Source organism: Vidua chalybeata, chromosome Z (assembly GCF_026979565.1).
Source record: "Vidua chalybeata isolate OUT-0048 chromosome Z, bVidCha1 merged haplotype, whole genome shotgun sequence".
Classification (NCBI taxonomy): domain Eukaryota; kingdom Metazoa; phylum Chordata; class Aves; order Passeriformes; family Viduidae; genus Vidua; species Vidua chalybeata.
Window position 1 is genome coordinate 62,349,822 of NC_071570.1, and position 21,453 is coordinate 62,371,274.

At 40.9% G+C, this 21,453-nt stretch overlaps 1 protein-coding gene across 3 annotated transcripts in view; it reads right to left on the reverse strand.

Annotated features, from left to right (window-relative positions):
- Nucleotides 1–2,409: 2,409 nt before the first annotated feature.
- FAM172A (family with sequence similarity 172 member A) overlaps nt 2,410–21,453 on the reverse strand; it is a 240,377-nt gene continuing 221,333 nt past the window's right edge. For all 3 annotated transcript variants that reach the window (XM_053931579.1, XM_053931578.1, XM_053931576.1), the window contains one exon: nt 2,410–4,633. In XM_053931579.1, coding sequence (XP_053787554.1) covers nt 4,491–4,633 — 143 coding nt within the window. In that variant the 3' untranslated portion in view covers nt 2,410–4,490. The remainder of the gene's footprint in view (nt 4,634–21,453) is intronic.

Below are 21,453 nucleotides of genomic sequence, written 5' to 3' on the forward strand. Positions count from 1 at the left end.
TATTATATTGTAGTAAATTGACTTAAAAAAAGAGCTAAACTTTTCTAGCAGTACTAGTGTGGATGGAAGAGGAGGACGTGGGGGATCTTCACTGCCAGTCAGTTCCCATCCCCAGGTTCTTTTCTCCTCATAACAAGGCATTTTGATTGAGAAGGAAAATTGGAGTATGTATGTCCTAACTGGAGTGTGTGGTTATTGTGCAACTGATACGCTAGAACAAATTCTGCAGCTCAGGAAAGGGTTTTCTACATATACCAAATATCCGTATCTTCATACAAGGATAGTACCCAGCTGAAACAATGAAACTGCACAGAATAAATGGAATTCAACCCACTGGTCACTATGGGCTTGATAAGAGAGGGGGTGATTGTATTTTTTACATTTGACCTTTTTTTTTTAGTTTAGTTTAGTTTTTTGATTGTCACAATTTAAATGATGTTACTTAGGATGGCAAAATTGAGAGATGCAGTAAAGCTGCTTGTCTGAATCCACTTTGAAAAAAGAATGTTAGTGAGTTTGAAACCCAGATCTACGAGCTAATCTCTAGTTTTCCCTTCAAACGGAATTTAGCTACAAAGAGCTTGGAAAGATTTTGCATCTATTCAGGATGCACATCTTTAATTTTCTGAGAAGCAAAAAATCCACAAGAAACTTAATATAGCTCCTTAGGTTTTGCTTAGCATATGTGATAAAACATTGATTGTTGCAGTTTGGTGACCCATGAAATTTGGGGGTTAGTTTTCTCTTCAGACCAGAGCATATAATTATGCAAATAAAGCGCTGTCACTGATCTAGTGAAGTACTCTCTAACACATGCAATCCAAAATGGAACAGAAAAGTGAAATTTGTGGTATTATGATGATACAATGATAAATGACATCTCCTTTCAAGTTTTTCTAGAAGTACATTTTTCACACTTTGTCGAGTACGTCAACATAATGCAGACGCACACACACATGCACACGCACACACATCCCTGTGAGATCGAGATATCCATGAATGCGTGCAGTCACACACACACATCCTTCCACTCTGTAAGACAGCTCTACCCTGGTGTACGATGGATGTACACATTCTTGGCAGGTTATTTTTGGTTTGGTTGACTTGAGAATGGTGCAATATGTGGCTCCATGCAGTTTTAGATGTGACACTTTTCATTTGTAATTGTGAATGAAATTTCTGGAGGAAAAATACTCCACTACCCACAATAAGTGATGTTTCTCAGAGACAGAGGAAAAATACACATTTCCATGAAAAGCAGCAGCTTCTTCTGAGTCTGGGAGAATCACACTGTGAGAACTGTAAGTGTAACTGTAACCAGTGCACCACACAATGAAGATGAGGGATATCTTTGCTTATCCCCACCCCCTCCTTTTTTCTTTCTTTTTCCACACAGCCATACTGTGTTTGGGGGTCTGCTGACTGTTTTCTGCTAGGAACACTTCTTTCTTGCTCTCCATTCTTGACAATGAAGTACTGCTTTCGTTGGTCCCTGACTTTAATGGCAGCATTTTGACTTGCACGACGGTGTGCAAACCTTTCGGGTGGCAAGGAGCTGGGAGTTTTCCTAGATCCTGTTGTAGGGTCAGTTTTGTTGGCTTTCTGTTGTTGTTTTTGGTTTGGGGGCTTCTTGTGTTTTGGGTTTTTTTCTGGTCATTCTGTACTCGTAGCTCCAAAGCTACCTAGGGCAGAGGCTGTTGCACCATGTCAGACATCAGGGAGCTTTCCTGTGATGAAACCAGGAGAAGGCTGACATCAGACTTCTGTCTCCTAAAGACGTCATGGCCTGAGAGGCCAGCAGTTTGTATCTTTAAAAACATCAATCCAAAGGAATAGGCTAAATCACCACTCATCCCTCCTTAGTGTGCTGCAGGGTTACCACTGTCACCTTTCTATGCGACACTAATGTAGTGGCACATGTTGGGATGCTCCCACACCTCCCTCTCTTTCTGCAGACCATGTACCCTCTGCAGCTGAGGCTAGACATGCTGTGTCCTCCATCTCTAGCCCATGCTCCCTGCAAAAGGCCCTCTCCAAAAAACTGATCAAACTCCTATCCTGGTGTAATTTTATGGTTTCATGTTTCTGAACAGCTAAAGGGGAGAGGATGGTGCGACCCACTTACCTATGTGGCTTCCATGTGGGGTGTGCTGAGAGAAGCCCATGCTCATGTGGGCTGAGCCACAGGGCTGGACACACAGCCCACTCCATGGAACAAATGAGCTTCACCCCCCCAACACCTTCCAGCCCCAACTCTGTAACCGTATGGGGTCAGGTTTGCAAACACACTTGCCCCCCTTGCATGTGTTCTGAGGCTGGTGGAGCTGCTGCCCATGCAAACCCAACCCTACCTGCCAGAGACAGTGGCTCCTGTGGAGCTCAATGCAAGGACACAAAGTGTGCAAGAAGGAGAGAAGAGAGCATATTTATTTTTTGTTCATTGCAAGCAGAGCAGTATCAGTGGTGAGGATCCCCTCTGCTCTACAGCCCCACACAGGAGCGATTATGTGTGCTGGGCCCAGGGTACAGTAAAGAAAAATTTTTAGAAAATGGTAAGTGTTACAGTAAAAATGTTTGTAGACTGTTTCTTATCAACAATTAAAAAAATAGATCTGATCCTCCAATATTTGGGCACCTTAGAGAATCCATTTCACTTCCACAAAGATGCAGAGTGGCAGGTCTGGTGTGTGCATGTGCGAACTTCCCCGGCCTCTGCACCTTCCCCGTCTGCAGGATGAAGCACGGACACCCAAGCCACACCACGTAAACTCTCGACTTACCCCTGAACACACAGGGTCCAGGGGGCTGGGGTGGACACAGACCTGGAGAGGGAAGGTTGTAGACCCCTGCAGCGGGGGATCAGGCTGGCCACAGGCAGCAGCATCCTCTGACTGGGAGTACAGAGACCAGAGGTCAGAGGAATCCAGGTGCAGTCCTCTCCCCGCAGCAACAGGTTCCCCTCCAGGAAGAAAATCTGCCAGGCACAGATACTGCACTTCCCTCCACATAGGCATGCCCCCCCCAGGGGTTTGCTCCAAGCACCCCTCCCCAAGGGCAGAGCTCAAATGCAATGAGATGACAGGAAGCAGCAGTTGGGGAAGTGAAGTCCTGCTGCCAGTATTAGCAGGTAGGGATGTAAGCTCTCTATGGGTGCTGTGAGCCACCCAGGTGGAGGATTTAGGCCCAAACCCAGCTGGGTTTCCCTTCACACCTCACTATGAGCACTTCTGCTTTTGCTCCATGGCATAGGAGGGTGCCCCTGTTTTGGCACTGTCTCGTTTCAATGCTCCCCACCACCACTTCTGGCCCCCAGCTGTAGGATTGGACACACTGTATGAGGAGAGGGCAGGATTGGGTCCAAAACTCATGTTTGAGTGGCCCCTCTTTGCCACTAACAGCATCAGTGGCAAGGTGGGCATGGCCATTAAAGAAAGGACAACTTTAATTTAGTATTATCAACACCAAAGGAGCTTAATTAGAGTGCTTGCTCACTACGCATGCTATCAAGCACATCTTTTCCCTTAGTTTTAGTGGAGAAAACCTGCCTAACAAAAGAGTTATGGCTACAGCAATACATTCCTATGCATGGTGTGAAATCCTCACACAGAGTGCCCTGCTGGCCAACCTTTGTCAGAGAGACTGGGAAAGTGGGTAGGAACCTGTGAGTTTAGAGAAAAGGGAATAACTATGGGATGGCAAGTCATTACAAACCCAGCATATGAAAATGGAAGCATTTTTGTGTTTAAAAATAAACAAAAAAATATGCTGTTTGTCTCTCTCTTTTTTTTTTCCTGTCATATTTCACAGTGTGTTCCAGCCTGTTAATGTATAGGCATTTTTTTAAAGTAGAACTTTCCTAAGGAAGAGAAGATTTACAGATAATGCCATTGATCTAGAAAGAGAAAATATCTTCAACAATGGAGCCTTTCGAGAATTCTGGGCCAAACTTCTTGGACACTCTTGCCAGCAGAAAAATGAGAGAGTTAGAAGTCAATTCCACTTGGTCCCAGAGAAAGAGAAGGATACTGGGTGTAAAATCATAGGCTGGTTAACACGTTTGAGTTAGGCCCGTCTTTTAAAAAAGGGCAATTCATATTTTGTTCTGTCTCAAAATAGAAGGAAGCTGCAAAATATCCTGTAGGCAATAGCACTGCGATGAAGCTGTTAAATTCTGGCATCAGCTGGGTGCAGGGCTATGTCAAGGCAATTAGAGCTGCACCATGCTGCACTGTGCAGTACCACTGTCAGCCTTAATCTGCACACTGATGGGCAGCACAAAATCCAAGTTACAGCCCACAGGAAGCACAACCAGTGAACCCATATTGCTTTGACAGTTGCACTCATCTAGAAATAATGCAAAATGCTATTTAGATGTATACATCACGACCCTGTGCTCTAGGAAGAAAACAATCTAATGAGGGGCTGGGAGACTCCTTGCAGAAAACAAGCAGCAAAGACATTGGTGGTGGTGGGTTTTTCCTGCACTCCTTTTAGAATTCTTCGTATTTTATCCTGTTGGAGCGCCGTGTTGGGGTTGGTTTCACCAAGCTGTTCTTCGCCTTTACAGCCTCACTGAAGAACTTGAAAACAGATGGAAAACTCTTCCAAGAAGTTAGTTCATGGCGTTCTGTACCTGCAAAACACAAAGGTGACAGTTTGACTAGGGGTCGTTCTGTGACTTGCTGGGTGTTCACCGGATAAATACTCCATAAAATGCAAAAATTCAAAACTTACGGAAGACACCCAGCTGCTGCAGCTGGTCTGGTGGGAGCCTTGGAAGGGTTAGAGCTGTCCTGCTGCTAAACTCTGGGGCAGCTGACAGGAACAGCTGCACACACATGCAGACAGACACATGCACAAACATACACATACACACATGCACAGCTACGCACATCATAATCAGGAACCCTCAACATGTCTCATATCTGGGAAAATAAGGTCCCAAAGCACTCTGCTAATAAAAGCTTCATTGAAGCACCTCACCTATCTGGCCTACCTTGGGAAAAAGGAAGTGTCTACTTTTCAGACCTACTTTGTATTCTTTATTTTTCATTTTATACTGCTTTTAGCCTGGCATATCTGTTTTCAAGTGAAAAAGATCACTTGATCTGAACTACATCTCATGCATCACGAAGGCGTCCTTTGTGCACCTGCTCCCACAGATAATATTGAGGCAGTAAAGTGGACCTTTCCTGTTTATATCTTCCCTCTACACACAGATTTACCTCTGTATTTTATTTTGGTGTATGCTTCTGTTGTTTTGCAAGTGCCTTCCTCAACACATTTGCTTTATTTAAATAACCACACTCCCTCCTCCTTCCCCCCACCACCAATCCCCAAAACAAAGCCAAGACAATGGAGATAGGGAGCCAAGGGGTGTGAAAGAGTTGGGACCTCTTCCTCGGTAACCCAATTATGCAGAGATGCTGCCTGGTAGTCTTTGGATCCTGGGCCTCTGTTTGATACTTTAACATTGCTAATGATAATTCTTTAGTCAGTGATAGTAGGTCATTGCTATGGTTACTCTACAATGGTGCAACACTTCACTTTCCCCTTCAGCTATATCCCCTTTGCTACTGAGACCCAGCAACCACATTTGTTGCCTAGCAACAGTTCTGTGACAGTATCACAATCTGAGGGTAACAACAATGAGGGACACAGTGGCCACAGCCTGGCAGGTGGAGAGGGATGCTATCCAGGGTGGATGATGGTCCCTGCAGGACACAGGGTGGCCATCGGTACTTGGGGATATGGGATGGCTGCTCTGGCATGGCACTTGCTGCATAACCAGCTTCACATCCCTGTCAGGACTCTCTAGGCATCCATCCATGAAGCATCCTTGGTGGGTCCACACACACCATCCCTTCCATAAAGTCTTTGATGGAGGCACTACCTGCCACATTGCATGTCCCTGCACCCTCAAAGGCAGCCATCACACAAGCAAAACAATCCTCCAAAAAACCCTCTCTGGAAAGACACTACTTCTCACACAAAGAGATGTTTTTGTACAAAGAGCACCCATGTCACGTGCACACACAGATTTTCCTCCCCCTCTCCATATTCATTGTACAGTGATAATTCATGATATCTTCCAGAAATTTCCCACATGCTCCTTTTATACAAATGCTTTCCACCTTCAAATTCACCCATCATTGTAGAAATTCTCCTTGCTGAGAGGCAGTCCATCTTATCAAGTGTTGGACTTGGCAGTGCTGTGTTTCATTGGACTCCGTGATCTCAAAGGTCCAACATAAAAGTTTCTATGACTCAATCCTGGCAGGTGGCTTTCAATACAGATCACCTATCCCATCCCCTGTAAGACACCTCATAGCAATACTCATCAAGACTTTTTCCCCACCTGGGAAACACAGAAGTGGCCCAAGACAGCAAGAGGATAAACCTTCCCTTCTAGCAAAATCTGCAGCCTAAGAGACACGTCCCTGAGTTTATGGCTTGTCTCGGTATACTATAACTGCCCACTGCAACCAAGCACACAAAAGTCATCTACCAAAGCTGATTTTATGCAAGGATAGGCTGTCTTAACACACAGTAAGGACATGCCTGCACAGGGTTTCACCTCCTTCCCACATGCCTGTTTCACACCATATGGTGAACACCTCTTTGAGCCCTGAAGGCAAAACATCTTTCCATGTGACTTTCTTGTCCCTACACTGACATCTCCCACACAAACACATCTTTTTCACTTCTGCCTGTCTGCATTCTCTGTCTTGATTGTAATAGTCCTCATTAATATCCACTGGATTGAGGAAAATATAGGCTGCAAATACTATGGGTTTTTTTCCCCTTTATTCCTTTTTCATCAACAACCTTCCTCCCCTGTAAAAGGGTCATCCAGAAACAAAAAATGACAAAACAAAAAACCAAACGACAAAACAAAAAAAGGAGTAAGTTTCTGAAGCCTCCCTGTGTCTTTCTTCATCCTGCCTTCTCCCATGCACTTTTCTCATGTCCCCAGGTGAGATCATGCTCACATTCACTAGTGTTACTGAAACTGACTAACCTACAGCTTTCCTGTGGCAACTCCTCTCAACCCACTCTTCTCAAAAAACAATTCAAGTTTTGAGTCTAGAGGGACTCAATTCAGCAGTCTCAAGCAATTTTAACACTCCCTATTTTCCTTTTCCTAGTAACAATCTTACTGGCAGATGAACAATTTCCCTGGTGATAAAATCACTACAATGGGTATTTAGTTTCCAGGATTATGATGATTCTTTGCTTGATTAATATTGCAATACGAAAAGCTTGCTAAGTATCTGCCTTAGCCCTTTACAGTCATTTTTAAAGGTCGAATTTTGCCCTTACGTATTCACATTCAACTACTACTAAAGGGAAAGCCCTAAAAATTTAACATTGCACACACTGTGCATTTATGATTTATATATCAAAGGCTTGGAAAATTCAACTGAAGCAAGTGGAATTATGTCCTAAGGGTGACAACAGATTTTGGCCATAAGATTTTTGCCAGAGAAAAAATATAATTGATGACTGTAATCTCAATTGTGTATTTAGTAGTAAATAGATGGAAATTAAATGCATTAACAGCCATCTATTTTTTGATAGAAAGAATAATTTTTAAGAGACAGACAATAAGAAGCAGTTGTTCTAAAGCAAATGTCCTCTGAGATATATATTCTTAGTACTCACTAATTTCAACAGTTGTGATGAGAAACCATGATTCAATATATTGTATTAATTGATGGGCTGTTACACAATGCATAGTGATTTCAGATATTAATTCTTTGAGAAATCTTAGGAGCATGGAAAAAATATAAAAAAACCTGTTAAGTGCGGGAAACAGCTAGAATACTCTAAAATATGCAAAGGCTAAATATAAAAAAAAAAAGTATAAATCCCTCCTAGTCCTAGCCCCACAGAGATAAATGACAGAAATGTTAAAAAGCAAACCAGCCCCCTGCTTGCCCTCATGGAGAGATGTAGAGAGAAATGAATATATATTTTAACATGTGCATAATACCATTGGAAAGGAGCTCCAAAGAGATGGTGGAACCAATAATGTGTGAGGTGAAATGAGTAATGACAGTAAAACAGTGAACAAGTTCCAGAATCAATTTACCAAGCACCACAAAGAGATATATAATTAGAAATAATGAAGACTTGCCAATACCATTGTTGATACAAAAAAATCAGGTGAGGGAATACTTTTAAAAATTTAATATCCAAATCATCAGGCCTGGATGACATGCATATGTGGGCCTTCAGGGAACCAGTTAATGAACTTGCTGGACTACTGGCAATTATTTCTGAGAATTCATGAAATGTACGTACAATCAGGTAGGCACCAGAGGACTAGGGTGGGAATGAGAAGAGAAAAAAATTCTAATTTGAGAAAAGGAGGATTAATTGAAACTGGCTACCACACATAAAATTCATATCTGAATATCAGTAAAGAAAGAGATCAACATTATAAAAAATCACAAGCACCTCTAGAATAACAGCAGACACAACACACTCAAATTTGACAAGAACAGATAAAACCCAAACTTTACTGAATAACAAAAATCAGCAGGTGAGAGACTTATTCACTGCTGTGTATTTGACATAGGTCAGTGTGGCAACCTTGAGGCAGTGGGAACCAATGTAATCACTTAAAATGGATTATGACCCTCACTGCTCTAATGGGCTATGGTCACTCCTACGTCTCACTTGCAAATCAGTTGCTTTATGCCAGTCAAGGGGTCCCCAAACACTTGAGATCTAGAGTAATGCAGCTCCCAAGTGTGTGCTGCCATGCCTGCGCTGGCTCTATCTGCCAGCAGCATGTCCACCAGCAGCTGCAGTACACATTGTATTTCTACAGGGTCCAAACTCATCTCATCTCATCCCATCCCATCCCATCCCGTCCCGTCCCGTCCCGTCCCGTCCCGTCCCGTCCCGTCCCGTCTCACAGATGCTGAGTTATGCCTCTCCAATTGTACATTATATCAGACTCTAGAAAATGGGCGCTGGCACACTTTTGGAGAAGTGGCTAAAGCATTTGAGAAGACAAATAATAAGTAATAATATGGGGTTGAAAATATACCTATGAAGTCCCAGAAGGACTGGTATTTGGGCTCAAGTATTTTAAATGTGGTTATTAGTCATAACTAATACTGAAAGAATACTGAGAATATAGATACTGAATATAGGAGTAGCATAGTGAATAGGAGATAGTACAAACATAAGAAGGAAATAAGAAATAATAATTAAAAGGGCAGCCTAAATGGGTAGAAAAAATAGAGAAGAGGAAAAGCAAAGGTTGAAACTGGGAATGGTGCCTGCAGGGTAGGTGGTCAGACAATACGACCATGTGAATGATCCTGATGGCCATTTGAACACATGCATGCAAAGGCACTTTCACTGTCTTCCCTTTTCACTTCCACTCAGGAAAAGCAGATCTTCACCTAGCAAGGCTGACAAATTCCTCCAGCTGAAAGCAGAGTGTCTGGAGAGAGAAGAGCTCTGCAATCACCGTAATTCACTCTTGCAGAGCGGTTACTGGCTGTGCAGGACAAAGGTGCCCTCCTACAGTGCCTGCCCACTGTGTCAGACAAAAGCCTCCTCCTGCGGTGCTCAGAAGATGCACAGCACAATGGTGGTCTCCCGCCGCGTTTACAAGATGTGTGGGACAAAGGTTTCCTGCTGCACAGAAGCTGTGAGAGATCTTCATACGTGCCTTAGTGCTGAAATATTTCTGCAGAGAAAAGTTTCCAGGTTGAAAAGCTTCTCCACAGATACTAGCCACAGGGCTGACCTCAGGTCTGCTTCTCTAAGTGACAGCTCATCTCTAAATAGCACGGGCTTCAAAATGAATTAAGGGTGTTCCACGCCTTGGGGTTTAGTCCCCATTGGGATGGAGAATTCTGCTGTTCTTCAACAAGGTCTTGCTCAGCAGAGAGTTTGCCCCCTGTGATCATGATCTACACTGAGACCCTGTCATGCTGCAAAATGTCAATGTGAGTAGCTTAGCCATCTTGTCTGTAGACAGTGGCAGAGGTTGCTTTTACATTTATGATTCAAGCTATTTATCTAAATGACACTCAGTCTTATCAGAACTTGATTCAAATGGCTCAGAGGTTAAAATACAGACTTTTGTGGGCATTTACAGGAACAGAAACACAGGAACATTATTAAACACGAAAAGCAACACAATTAATTTCTCTTTTACACGTAAACTAACAGATAAGCCAGCTCCATCTGATGGTGTAGACAAGTGTGACAGACCTTTCAGAAATGAGTTTTTCTCCTGAAAGTTATAAATCAATGGAAATTTCTTTCTTTGTTTATCACATTATCTACACACACATCAAAGAACTTCTTTAATTCTTAGGTATTCAGTTCTGCAATTCTGTAACTCTGTAGGAATATAACAATACTGTCCAAATAAGCATTTAGGTGTGAATAAGAGATGCTACCTGCCTGTTCTGCATCCATCTTTCTGTATGCTAATAAATTACTTCTGTATCACAAAGCTATTTCTGAACAGGAATTTCAATTTTTTTACTCTCGAGTGCATCAGATATTATCAAGTATGACATAACTACTTTTAATTCATAAGGTTTCTTTTAAAATTCCTTAAAATTCCTTTATCCTGTTGATCTGCATGGGAAAAAAATACTGTGGTCTTTTTGACTATTTTGGTTTACTGACGTAAACATCCAGGCCTCAAACTCCAAAACAGAAGAAGCTCTCAGAATATCCCCAGTACAGCTAATGAAAAAGGAGATTAAAAAAATACATATTGCGTCAAGTCACTCAATAGTTCTGACTAGGAAAATGAGAGCTTCAGGAAAAATTGTGAATGCGTCCATTAGCTCAAGAACATTGAGATTCAATGACCATAGGAGTTTTTGCATAAGCACTTCTAGATGTCACAATGGTAAAGAAAGGTTAAAAATTTAGGCACAATAAAGATATAAGTTAAACTGCAATGAAATGAAAGCAGTCATTTCTGAGGGGACATAAAAAAACCCTGACCTCAAACCACTCCCCAAACTTTGATGTGTTTAGTTTGGCTAAGAAGTAATCATTTATGTAGTCATGGACATGATAATAATCTGAAAGTGACTGTGTATGAAAATGAATTCTTTGGAGAAGCCAAGAGGGAAGAAACAGAACAACTTGAAGACATGAAATACAGCTCATTAAGTTGGCTTAGACACACAATAAACTGGTTAAGACTCAATATAAGAAAAATCATGGCAATGCTGGAAACTAGACTGCACATACTAAAGGCATTTTTTACTTATTTATTATCTATGTGACACAAAGCAGTGCTTATTTTTGCTGAACACATATTATCTATAATAATCTTTAGTGGGATGATGAAAACAGAGCAAGAAGCATCCTACCAAGAAAAAATATCACCTCTGGACTCCCATACTTGTAATTGGTTTTTCTTCCATCCCTTATTTACAACATACCAACTTCCCACAAGAAGCAAGTGGTTAAGAAAAGTTAAAAAAAAAAAAAAATTAGTAAACTCCTCTTGCCCTCTGAGCAACAAGATGCAAAGATTCACACAAAAGCTCATTGCAAGCAAGGTCTACAACACAGGAAAGAGATAGGAGTCTGTCTAACACAACCATCAATATTTTCCACTACTCTTCCTTTAATATTAAGGGTAGTCCCATGAGTACAGGTCATTTGTTCCTCTACATGTCAACTGGCCAAATAAGTGAAACTTGTGAGGTCTTTCTCTCCTGGCCACAGGTTACCAAAAGTTATGTAATTTTCTGGTCCACCAGAGTCAAGCAATTTTCTTTTGAGTATATATTAAAAAAGGTAAAGATGGTGTCTGAACAACATTCTCAGAGGCAGCAATTTCCAATGCAAAAATTTCTGCAGGAGAGCAAGTCATTTCCTTGAAGAAAAGATCCAGTATGTATGCAATATTATGCAACCATAGATTTTAAAACTCATGTTAAAATGATGTACCATGCAGAGAGAAGTAGGTAGGGTTTGAAGTTATTTTTATATTGATATATGTGTTCACCTCTCTACTGCTGTCTTTATCCCTATCTCTATACGATCTTCATATATCTATCTCCATCTATATAGTATGTGTATCAACAACACTTTCTGTCTATCATCTATCTATCCCTCCATTTATCTATGTAACTTCACCCTTACCGTATGTAAAGACAAGTATAAAAATTCCTTACCTGACAAATGCAAAGTGGAATACCCAGGTTACATCTTACAGAGGTATTTTTCAGCTAAGAACATACCAATGGAAGGCGCAGGATCTCACAAATGGAAATTAAGAATAGGTTAGACAACCATGTCTTAGGACTATTATGGGTCTAGCTGACCTCACCTAGGGCAATATGGACAAATTAAGTAACCAATATGGACAAAGTAACTTCCTGAGTTTCTTTCTTTCCAGCCCTGTCTCTTCTGTGACTTCATTAGCTTTATTTAAGCAACACCTAAAATTGATTGTATTAGCAAGGTACTTCACAGTAGCTCTGAAGCATTTGAATAATACACATTAGTGAGATAATTTTTTAAATGCACGTGAATTTTTTCTATCATGAATTAGGAAAAAATCAATATAAAATTTCAAGCAAGAGCACAAATAAAGTAGATAGCATTTCAAAACAATTATTTTCTCAACCAGGAGAAAGGAAAAATGGTTTTTAAATAAATAAGTTTTGACCTGCTCAGAACTTAACACTTCATGAGAAAACCTACAACCACAAGACTTCTTGGGTCAGACCAGTGAAAACCAACTGTTCAAGCCTTACAGCTTCCATAGGTTATAAACCTGAAAAATACTAATTTACCTCACAGATCTTAATATGCTGCAGCATGATGCAAGCCGTCAGTTATACCCCCTTTTCCTCATTGCTTTGCAAAAACACGTCTAACAGAGTTTTGTAAGGGAGAAGTCATCATTACTGTGCTTTTGCAAACCGAGTGGCTCAGCCAAGATGAGGAACGGACCTGAGCTCTGCTGAGCCCACAGCAGGAGCTCTGTTCATGCAGCAATGCTGCCGATGTTAACAAGCATACAGGTTTTATAAAATATATTTAAACTCATTTAAAACTTCTGCAGCAATTCCTGCAAATTACTTTAATATGAAGTACTCAAGGGATGATTTTAAAATCTGACCCACAGCTTTTTGCTGCCTATGAGGCAGAGACCTGAAGAGTACACACTCTTGGTATCTTGTGAGAACTTTCCTAATTCAAGAAATTCATCAGTGATACCAGGACTGGGGAAACAGGACAAGGGAAACAACCAGCTGCATAGAAAATGCAGCTCTTCTTTGTAAGGATATTTTATGATTATTTGTTTCTAAATAGTAATTATGCCATCAAACAAAGGATTCACCTCCTTACATTGAGAGAGGTGAAACTAAAGGACCTAAATCCAAGTGATCCTAAAAATCCCAATTCAGTCACTCACCACCTCCTGAGGAGTCTGAGCTCCACAAACACCTGAACTCCTGACCTTAAAGTTTGCACTTATAATGATATCACTTCTGGACATGCTCAGAAACACATCAAGCTTGGCAGCGAAAATACTCCCAAGGGTCTCAGTCAGATAGAGTGTTTCCATGTCTCCGTCTTCCCCTGCCCCATAATGCTAAGTAGGTGTCCAAGCCACAGGGGCAGGAATGCCTTCTAATCTCCTTCTTAAGCCTTCATTTCAAATGGATCTCTTCCTACTCCTTGCCTGTTTTTCATCCACCTGGGACACCTGTTTCTCCAGAACCCTGTTTCTTCAGGAAATCCGATTCTGAATTCTTCTTCTATAACTTGCTCACCTGGCAGTTCTCCTTGAACTCATGCTCAGAGCCTGGCCTTGATCTTGTTCCATCTCATCCACACACTGATCCCAGCTGTCCTGTTCTTGTGGCCCAGCAATTTCTGCCTTTTTCTGACTTAGCTTCAGTTATTTCAGGAAGACCTCCTCTACCTCATTGCTAGTGCACCCATCCAATTTCTCCTCACAAACACCTTTGTCTTCCAGCTGCTGGCATGAAACACATCATTCTTCTCCATGTTTTCCTGTGTCTTAACAGCAAAAGCAAGTCTCAGGTCTGACTGGCAAGTCAGAAAAGTATTTGGCAAGTATTTAAAAAAGCTGAACACAGGATGCTCCTACTACCCAGATATAGTGGTGAGGGCAGAAAAAGAGGACAAATCTGTGAAAATGCAGTTGCCCTACTCTGCAGGATCAGAGAAATATGAGATATTTATCTCCTAGGTGAGAATGATGGTTTCATGGGAAATTCAGGGCATTTTCTTAATGATTTAATGGAAAGGAAACATATCTGAGTTTGTAAAATGCCATGGGAGATGAAGCTGGGCGACCAGAACACAAACAACAAGTAACAAGTGGAGTTAAAAAATCATGTTCAGGGAGTAAATAACAAATTACTTTAAGTTTGATAAAATTTTAGTTATGCCAAGTAAGTATAAATAAATTTCTGGAAAACAAAATTGCAGATCTGAGGTGTGAATAACCCTTGTGCACTTGCAGTAAGTAATTTATGATTAACCCATACCATATAATTTTTTCTTGCTTGTGTTACACCAACTGCTGTCTATATATGTACACATATTACATCCCCCCATCCTGTGCATCTAGGACTTACATGATCCACTTCCAGGTGTCTGCATAGCTGTACTAGTGAGAAAAATGGTGAGAAGATGGTGAATGGTGAGAATGATGAATGGTGCTGTTTCTCCAGTGAATTTACACCAATATAGTAAGGATTAACTTTCTTTTATTAGTATAACATTTGCTGGGAGTTGTTAATGAACATTCTTGAAGAAGGCAGGTGACTGATGGTGGGGTTTTATAGATGATGATCATTGTTGTGGGTTAAATACATCTGTGCTGCAATCATAAAATTAATAACCTCTACAACAACAGCTTTACATATGGCTGTCTTAGAAGAGTTCCACTTGTGTGACTCACAGCCTTTGGAGACGTCATTTATAATTTATACCAAATTTGAAGTGCAAAGATTTTTCTCTCCCACAAGTCATGGTAAGCAATAAGGGTCTGCACCTAGTACAGACTGATGAGGTGAAGTGTGTGGCAAGGATCAACTGCACTGGGCAAACAACCCAGCTCATAAACATGGTTTTGCAAAAGAGCTCTCCAGTGGCCCCATTTCCACACCTATGCTGTGAGAGCAAATAATTTTTTGTAGGGGTACCATTCCTGCTTAGTGTTGCAAACTAAATTAATTGCATATTTGCCTCAGAACTACTCAGAAACTTGAGGGATTTTCACGTCACCTAGATTTTAGGCTTCTGCCATCTTATTCATAACACATCAAGACTTAATGTGGGATACTATGAAGCCCCTATATCATGGAAACTGGCAATTTAAGACTAGACACTAATTCAAAAAAGGCTCTGCAGATGTGAATTATACTAAATTTAACTAAGCTTAATAATATCGCACTTCCTGTGACTTAACCTCAGAGATGTCACTAGAGGGACTGTTTGAGATGAATGATCATAAAGCTGCATTTCACTCCCTGCTTAACCCTCCTCCTTATTACAGCAGACGGCAGCTGTGCCTGGAAATGCACAGTATATGTGCCTTGCTTCCTAATAGCTTCTGAACAGCACCACCCAAAATCAGTCATGGGTGATGCTCAGGATACAAGGGCAGCAAGCCAGTCACGCGGCAAAGAATTCAAGACAGGCATCAGGTGGGTGAGGCAGTGAAGTGAGGCACAGGCAGAGTGAAGCCGAAGGCAGACGTACGGCAGATAAGACGAGAAGACATGTTGTGTGCTGGCATGTGCTGACCTTTGCCAACAGCTCTCCTGACATCCCTGTCTATGGGAGTCAGACATGAGTATCAGTGTGGGAGGTGAGTCTGCCGACACTAGGAGGGAGAACTCAAAACTCTGGGATGAACGTGAAGGGAAATATTAAGTTCATATTAAGGAAAAAAACCCACTCCAACCAAATAAATCCTTTAGAGCTACAGATATTTACTATGGGTTTGCTTGTGTGACTAGTGGGTTCCATTGCTGAGATCCAGCTGGAGAAACCTCAGTGAGACCCAGCAGTCAGTGGGATTAGAACAGATAGGGGTTTCTCCTGGAGAAACTGCAAATCATGTTCTGCTTTACAGCCACATGGAAAACACATCAGGACACAAAACAACTCAAAAATCAGAGTTTTTATGCTAATCCAGTTTTAAACATCCATTTACCAAGTGGTAAGGTTTCTAACCATTCTATTTAAATGCTGCACTAACTAAATATGCTTCATTTGGGAGGCCTTACTTATTTCAAAACAGGAACTTCACTATTACCCTTAAAAAAAAGAATAGAACAGGTAACACCAAAGCTGTATCTTCAAGCTGACACAGTCACTTCAATGTTGAAGAAACAATTTAGGATTTCCCCACCAGCCAGAGGAAAAATAAACCCCAAACCCCTATCAAAAGACAGAAAACAATGTATTTGCAAATGCAATTTTCACTACAAAATACAATCCTGATCTAATAACTGATCTTTCCATGTGAAGTCTTCCAGCAAAACCAGTGCTGCTGAGACAGACTGTGGAAAAATCAAGAAAAATCTCTTGTGTCATGGTAGAGTTTTTTTGCCACACACTTAGTACTTATAAAGAAAACTACTTTCTTCTATCCAGAAAGATGGTTAAACCTTGGGAACTGGGAATAGAAACAGTAACTGCCAGGAAAGTATATTTGGAAGTGCAAGAGAGATAAAATATTTAAATGAGTTTCAAAATTCAGTGGTTCAAATTATTTTCTTTTTCTTACATCAAGAACCTCAGTTTTGATTTTTTCATAAAATTAGAACAAAATAAAAAGAGGTTGTCAAGGTAGTTTCTCTCTGCAGAATCACTGAACTGGAGTTATGTAATCTTGCATTAAAATTATTAGTTATTGCCACAGCTGGCCTACAAATATTACATTAAAAAAAGCAAGAAGAAAATCACTTAAATGCATTTGGGGAGTTCTTTTGTTGATGGCCCATGCATATGTCTTGATACTTAATACTTATTGCTCCATTTTGGTTTAATTAGTCTAAACCACCATAGGTTGAATTTTTTCAAGCAATTTTAAAGCAAACTGTTGACACATTAGAGAGAAGACTTCATTGTAAAAACAAGGATTGAGGCAGAAGCTGAAATTTGTCTAAATAAGACTAATATCAATATGTACAAATGAAGAGACACCTAAAGTTTGACAGTTACTGCTCATAAAATCCTGCCATGAGATAATATGAAAACTATCTCCTGTAAAGGGAAGTTAGAGAGGAGCTGATACATGAACACTTGAGGAAAACTTGTGCTGTGGCTGGAACATTTCCTTTTAGTCTGAGGATAAAGGAAACATTACAAGCACAATATTAAATTAAGAAAACATTTTTTTTACTCTGTTGTGAAAAGTGAAGAGTCTATGAGTGACTAAAAAGCAAAGACCTTGAAGCCATCAAAATTCCTATCTGTTTTATCATGTTTTACAGGTCCAGAATGACAAACGCTTCAGATCAATGTCTCTGCAGCCATGATTGTTACTTTTCACAGGAACCAAATGAAGTTTTACAGTGCAAATATTCCACATTATCATGGGTTTCAGAATTGCTCTTCGAGATCTGCATTCAGACACAAACTGAAAGCCTGCAAGACTCCCTCTGAGGAAGGGCAGCTGAGGGGATAGGACACTGTAAATGTAGGGTTTTGTCTCCTTTGTGAAGCTGGGGAAAGCAGCAGCCAAGCAGCTCAGGAAACTTCATGCCATGCTGAGGTCTGCGCATCTTGGCATCTGCAATGGGAGAATGGGTAGGAACGGTCTGGAGCAATGGGTATGGTCAAGAAGATTTACTGCTTTTTATTGCAAAGAACTCACACCCCAAGACAAACCTGCTTCCATGCAAAAATGTCTTCAGCAAAACTGGACTGCAACAGCAGCTCAGGTTGCAAGAGGAGCAGTGAAGCCTGCTCACCAAGGTCATGCCTTCCGCAGCTGCAGAAACCTTCACAGAGCCTTGGTGTGAAGGGCACCCTGCCCCATGCTGCACACTGACAAAGTGCTCCTGCTCTTTCACAGGAAGAGAAATGGGGCATGTAAATCCACTTGTGGTAGAAACGGCACATCCCATCTACTACCATGGCAACAGGTGGAAGCATTAGGATTTGCCCTGTAAGCATAGGAGCAAGGATGCTGGTAGGAAACAAGTTGCTACTGGTCTAAATTAAGAATAACCTCATGCATCATTTTCATATTTTCTGCTCAGAGATACTAAGGATGCGCATTGAAGGAATCCTACTGCTCAACTTGTACAATGCTGACTGGGCTGTACTTCTAAAATGCATGTAAGTACTTAAATTATTTTTCACAACAAAAGAGATTCAGTAAAAACTCCACAAAATCCCACAAGAAAACTGATAAAATAAATCTGTTACATACTTAACAAATCAACTAGTTGCAACAGCTTTGGTATAGCCTGAGAAGTGCTGAAATCAAATGTTTCCTTATGACATCCATTACTTAATGGGGATTTCTGAAATATGAAAAGCAGATTTTTTTTGAGTTTCATATCCCAAATGGATCACAGAGGATTCCTATTGGACTTTGGTGTATAACGCAAGCAAGTCCTCTGTAGTTTGGGATCTCAATAGTTCCCTTTATAAGAGCTTGTTTTCAGTTTTGCCAAGCTAAGTATTTGGGATGAAAATTCCCAGGCTCTGTCTCAGGCTGATTATTATTATTTTTTTACGTTTCAAGTGAGAGGATTTAGTCACTTCAGGAAATAAGACTGAAGAAAAACATATTTTCACCCTGCTGGGAGGAATAAAAAATGAAACAAACAAAAAAACCCCAAAAAAGTTCTTACAATAATTTTGCTGAGTAGCTCCTCTGTCTCTGTTCTTCATAGTTTGAAATTTGGAAGGCAAGGTCCCTGGCATCCTTTTGCAACTCCCATGAAAAAACAGCCAGCTTTTTGCCTAGTCACAAGACTTTGTAAAAACTCATTTGCATATGCTCAGCACAGAGTCCACAGAATCTGCAAGTCTAAGTGGTCAAAGATTCCTCTGAACATGCTGTTTGCCCAGAATCGACTGGGCTAAGCCAGACTTTTTTTTGCACCTGCTGCTCCCAGATGTTGCAGTCTAATGTGGCATCAGGCACAAGAACTAAGTGCAGACAGCACTCCATCCTGGGCTCCAAATGCAGGCAGAACAAGGGGAGAAGGGGAAAAAAGCAGTCTAATGTAAATAGAGAGGAGAACTAGTCCATGGGTAGCAGATGGACGAGTGAATCAAGGCATGAGGTTGACTGTGTAAAAAGATCAAAGGGAAGTGAAATAGGAACAGCAAGGAAAGTGAAGGGAACACCTCTGCAGGAGACGGAAAGACCTTGAAAAGCAGGGAACTGGCTAAAAAGAGAGGTTAGGAGGCAAACCTGAGGGACAGCACACAGTCTGGACACAGCAGGGAGAGGTGTGCAGACATGGAGGGGAGGAGAGGCACAATGGCACATGACTCTCCAAACTAGGTAAGAGTTGCCTTATGGGAGACTTAGTCTTTCCAACCAAAGACAAAACTGCCAATGCTTCATTCTTCCTTGGCTCTGGGTCACTGAGAAGGTGACAACCTACTGCACTAATAGTCTCAGCACCTTTACCTCGCTTCACCATCCTGTGTGTCTGAGCTCAAACTCCATGACTGAAATCTCCATTTCTGCAACTGACCTGCAGCCATAGAACATCACATGATAAAACTGCCTTTCTTAGTCTTATTGTGGTTGAAAAAAACAAATTTCACACAGAAAACTGTAATAGGAGAATATTTGAAGCATGCATGCTGAAGGGACAAGTTAAGGACATTCAGTTTAGTCAATGTCAAAATGGTTCAGGCAAAACTGAACGGGGATGGTGCTTACTGGTGCTGCTCTGGTACAGCTTGTGTTGACCTTGCAGAGAGTGTTATGCTGCCCTTGAGGATCACTTGTGCATTTCTCCACCAGATGCCTCTGTTGACCTGCAGCTATTGCCTGGGAGTAGAGAGAACTGGTCCAAACAGATGAGCCTTTTGCAACAAAATGTGAAATAACTTCATTTCAATACAGTACAATGAGTAAATGAAGGAGAATGTAACACAGTTTGAATATGGGAAACTCCTGTAATACATTGCTGTGAAATGTATATTGGCTATTACAGGGCAGTGAAAGGAATTGCAAGCGTTTGGATAAAAAACCCCAGGTGTTTAAAGTAAAGACTAATAGCTATTTTAAAAAGTATCAATACGGAATTAAGCACATTAACAGAAAAAAACTTTACAGAGCCCCAGGCTCCAGGGAGGACTTTTTGAGCTTCTATAGACACGAATCTCACTGTAAGCAGCTCACAGCTGAGCTGACTCTCTAATCTCTGCTGGTGGAAAGACATGGCTCTTTCTCATACAAAGTTTCCAGGTCACCTAAATTTCCAGTAGCCAAAGAAGTGCAAAGTGTCCCCTAATGGTCATTCTTATAAATTTACCTCATGGTAACTGCTATTTTAACCTGAGGGTGTAGTTGCATTATGTAGTTGTGATCACATATAAGAGGTAATACAGAAATAAGGGTTTGTTATGGAAAAATAGATGAGGTAAACAAGAAGGAAACTGAAAGCCAAGCAACAAGGCAACTGAAAGCTTTATGTTTCTATTATTTAATTCTTTCCCGAGATGTTAACTGAGAGTAATTTGAAGACATCATGAGTCCTTTAATGATATTGTATGATCCAACAGGATCCCCTGCTGCAAACATGTAAGTGAGGTGACTTTTGTTTCACAGCAGTCTGTTATTCTGTTTCCTACCTGTTAAAAATAAACCTTGTTTAAGACAAAAGAATTACTTTGCAAGCCTACCCACAAGTTTTTCTTAGGGTGATCCACAGTCCACCAAAAATCTCAGATGCATTAGCATCTAAACTAGCAGAGGAGCTGAATAACACTGGTAATTGGCTGAATGTAGCAATTCCAAGGGAAATCACAGGTTGGCTCAGTCTGGAGGATGCACAAGTCCTGCAGATCTAGTGGTACAAGAAAGAAGCTACAGAGCTGCACTCGCTGCAGGGGATAAATTGGTTTTGAAGGACACAACACAGGTAGGACTACAAAAGTATGAAGTACAAAATGTTTGTATCTTGCTTATGCTCCAGCATGAGCTTCAGCTGGTCTTTCACTGTAGCATAAGTCAATTAAAAGTTTAAATGTTTCATACATTGTTGGAGCTAAGAATGGCTGGTCACTAAAAGCAATATTATTCTGTAATCACATCACATGCATTTGTAGACTCATCTCTGCAGTTTGCTTCTGTAGCTTTAGATAACAGTTACTTAATTTTTTTTTTGACATTTGGTTAACAGAACAGTGATAAAGAAAATGAGTAAATGAAAAAACTGTATGAAGAATCATGCAAAAGATCATAAATGG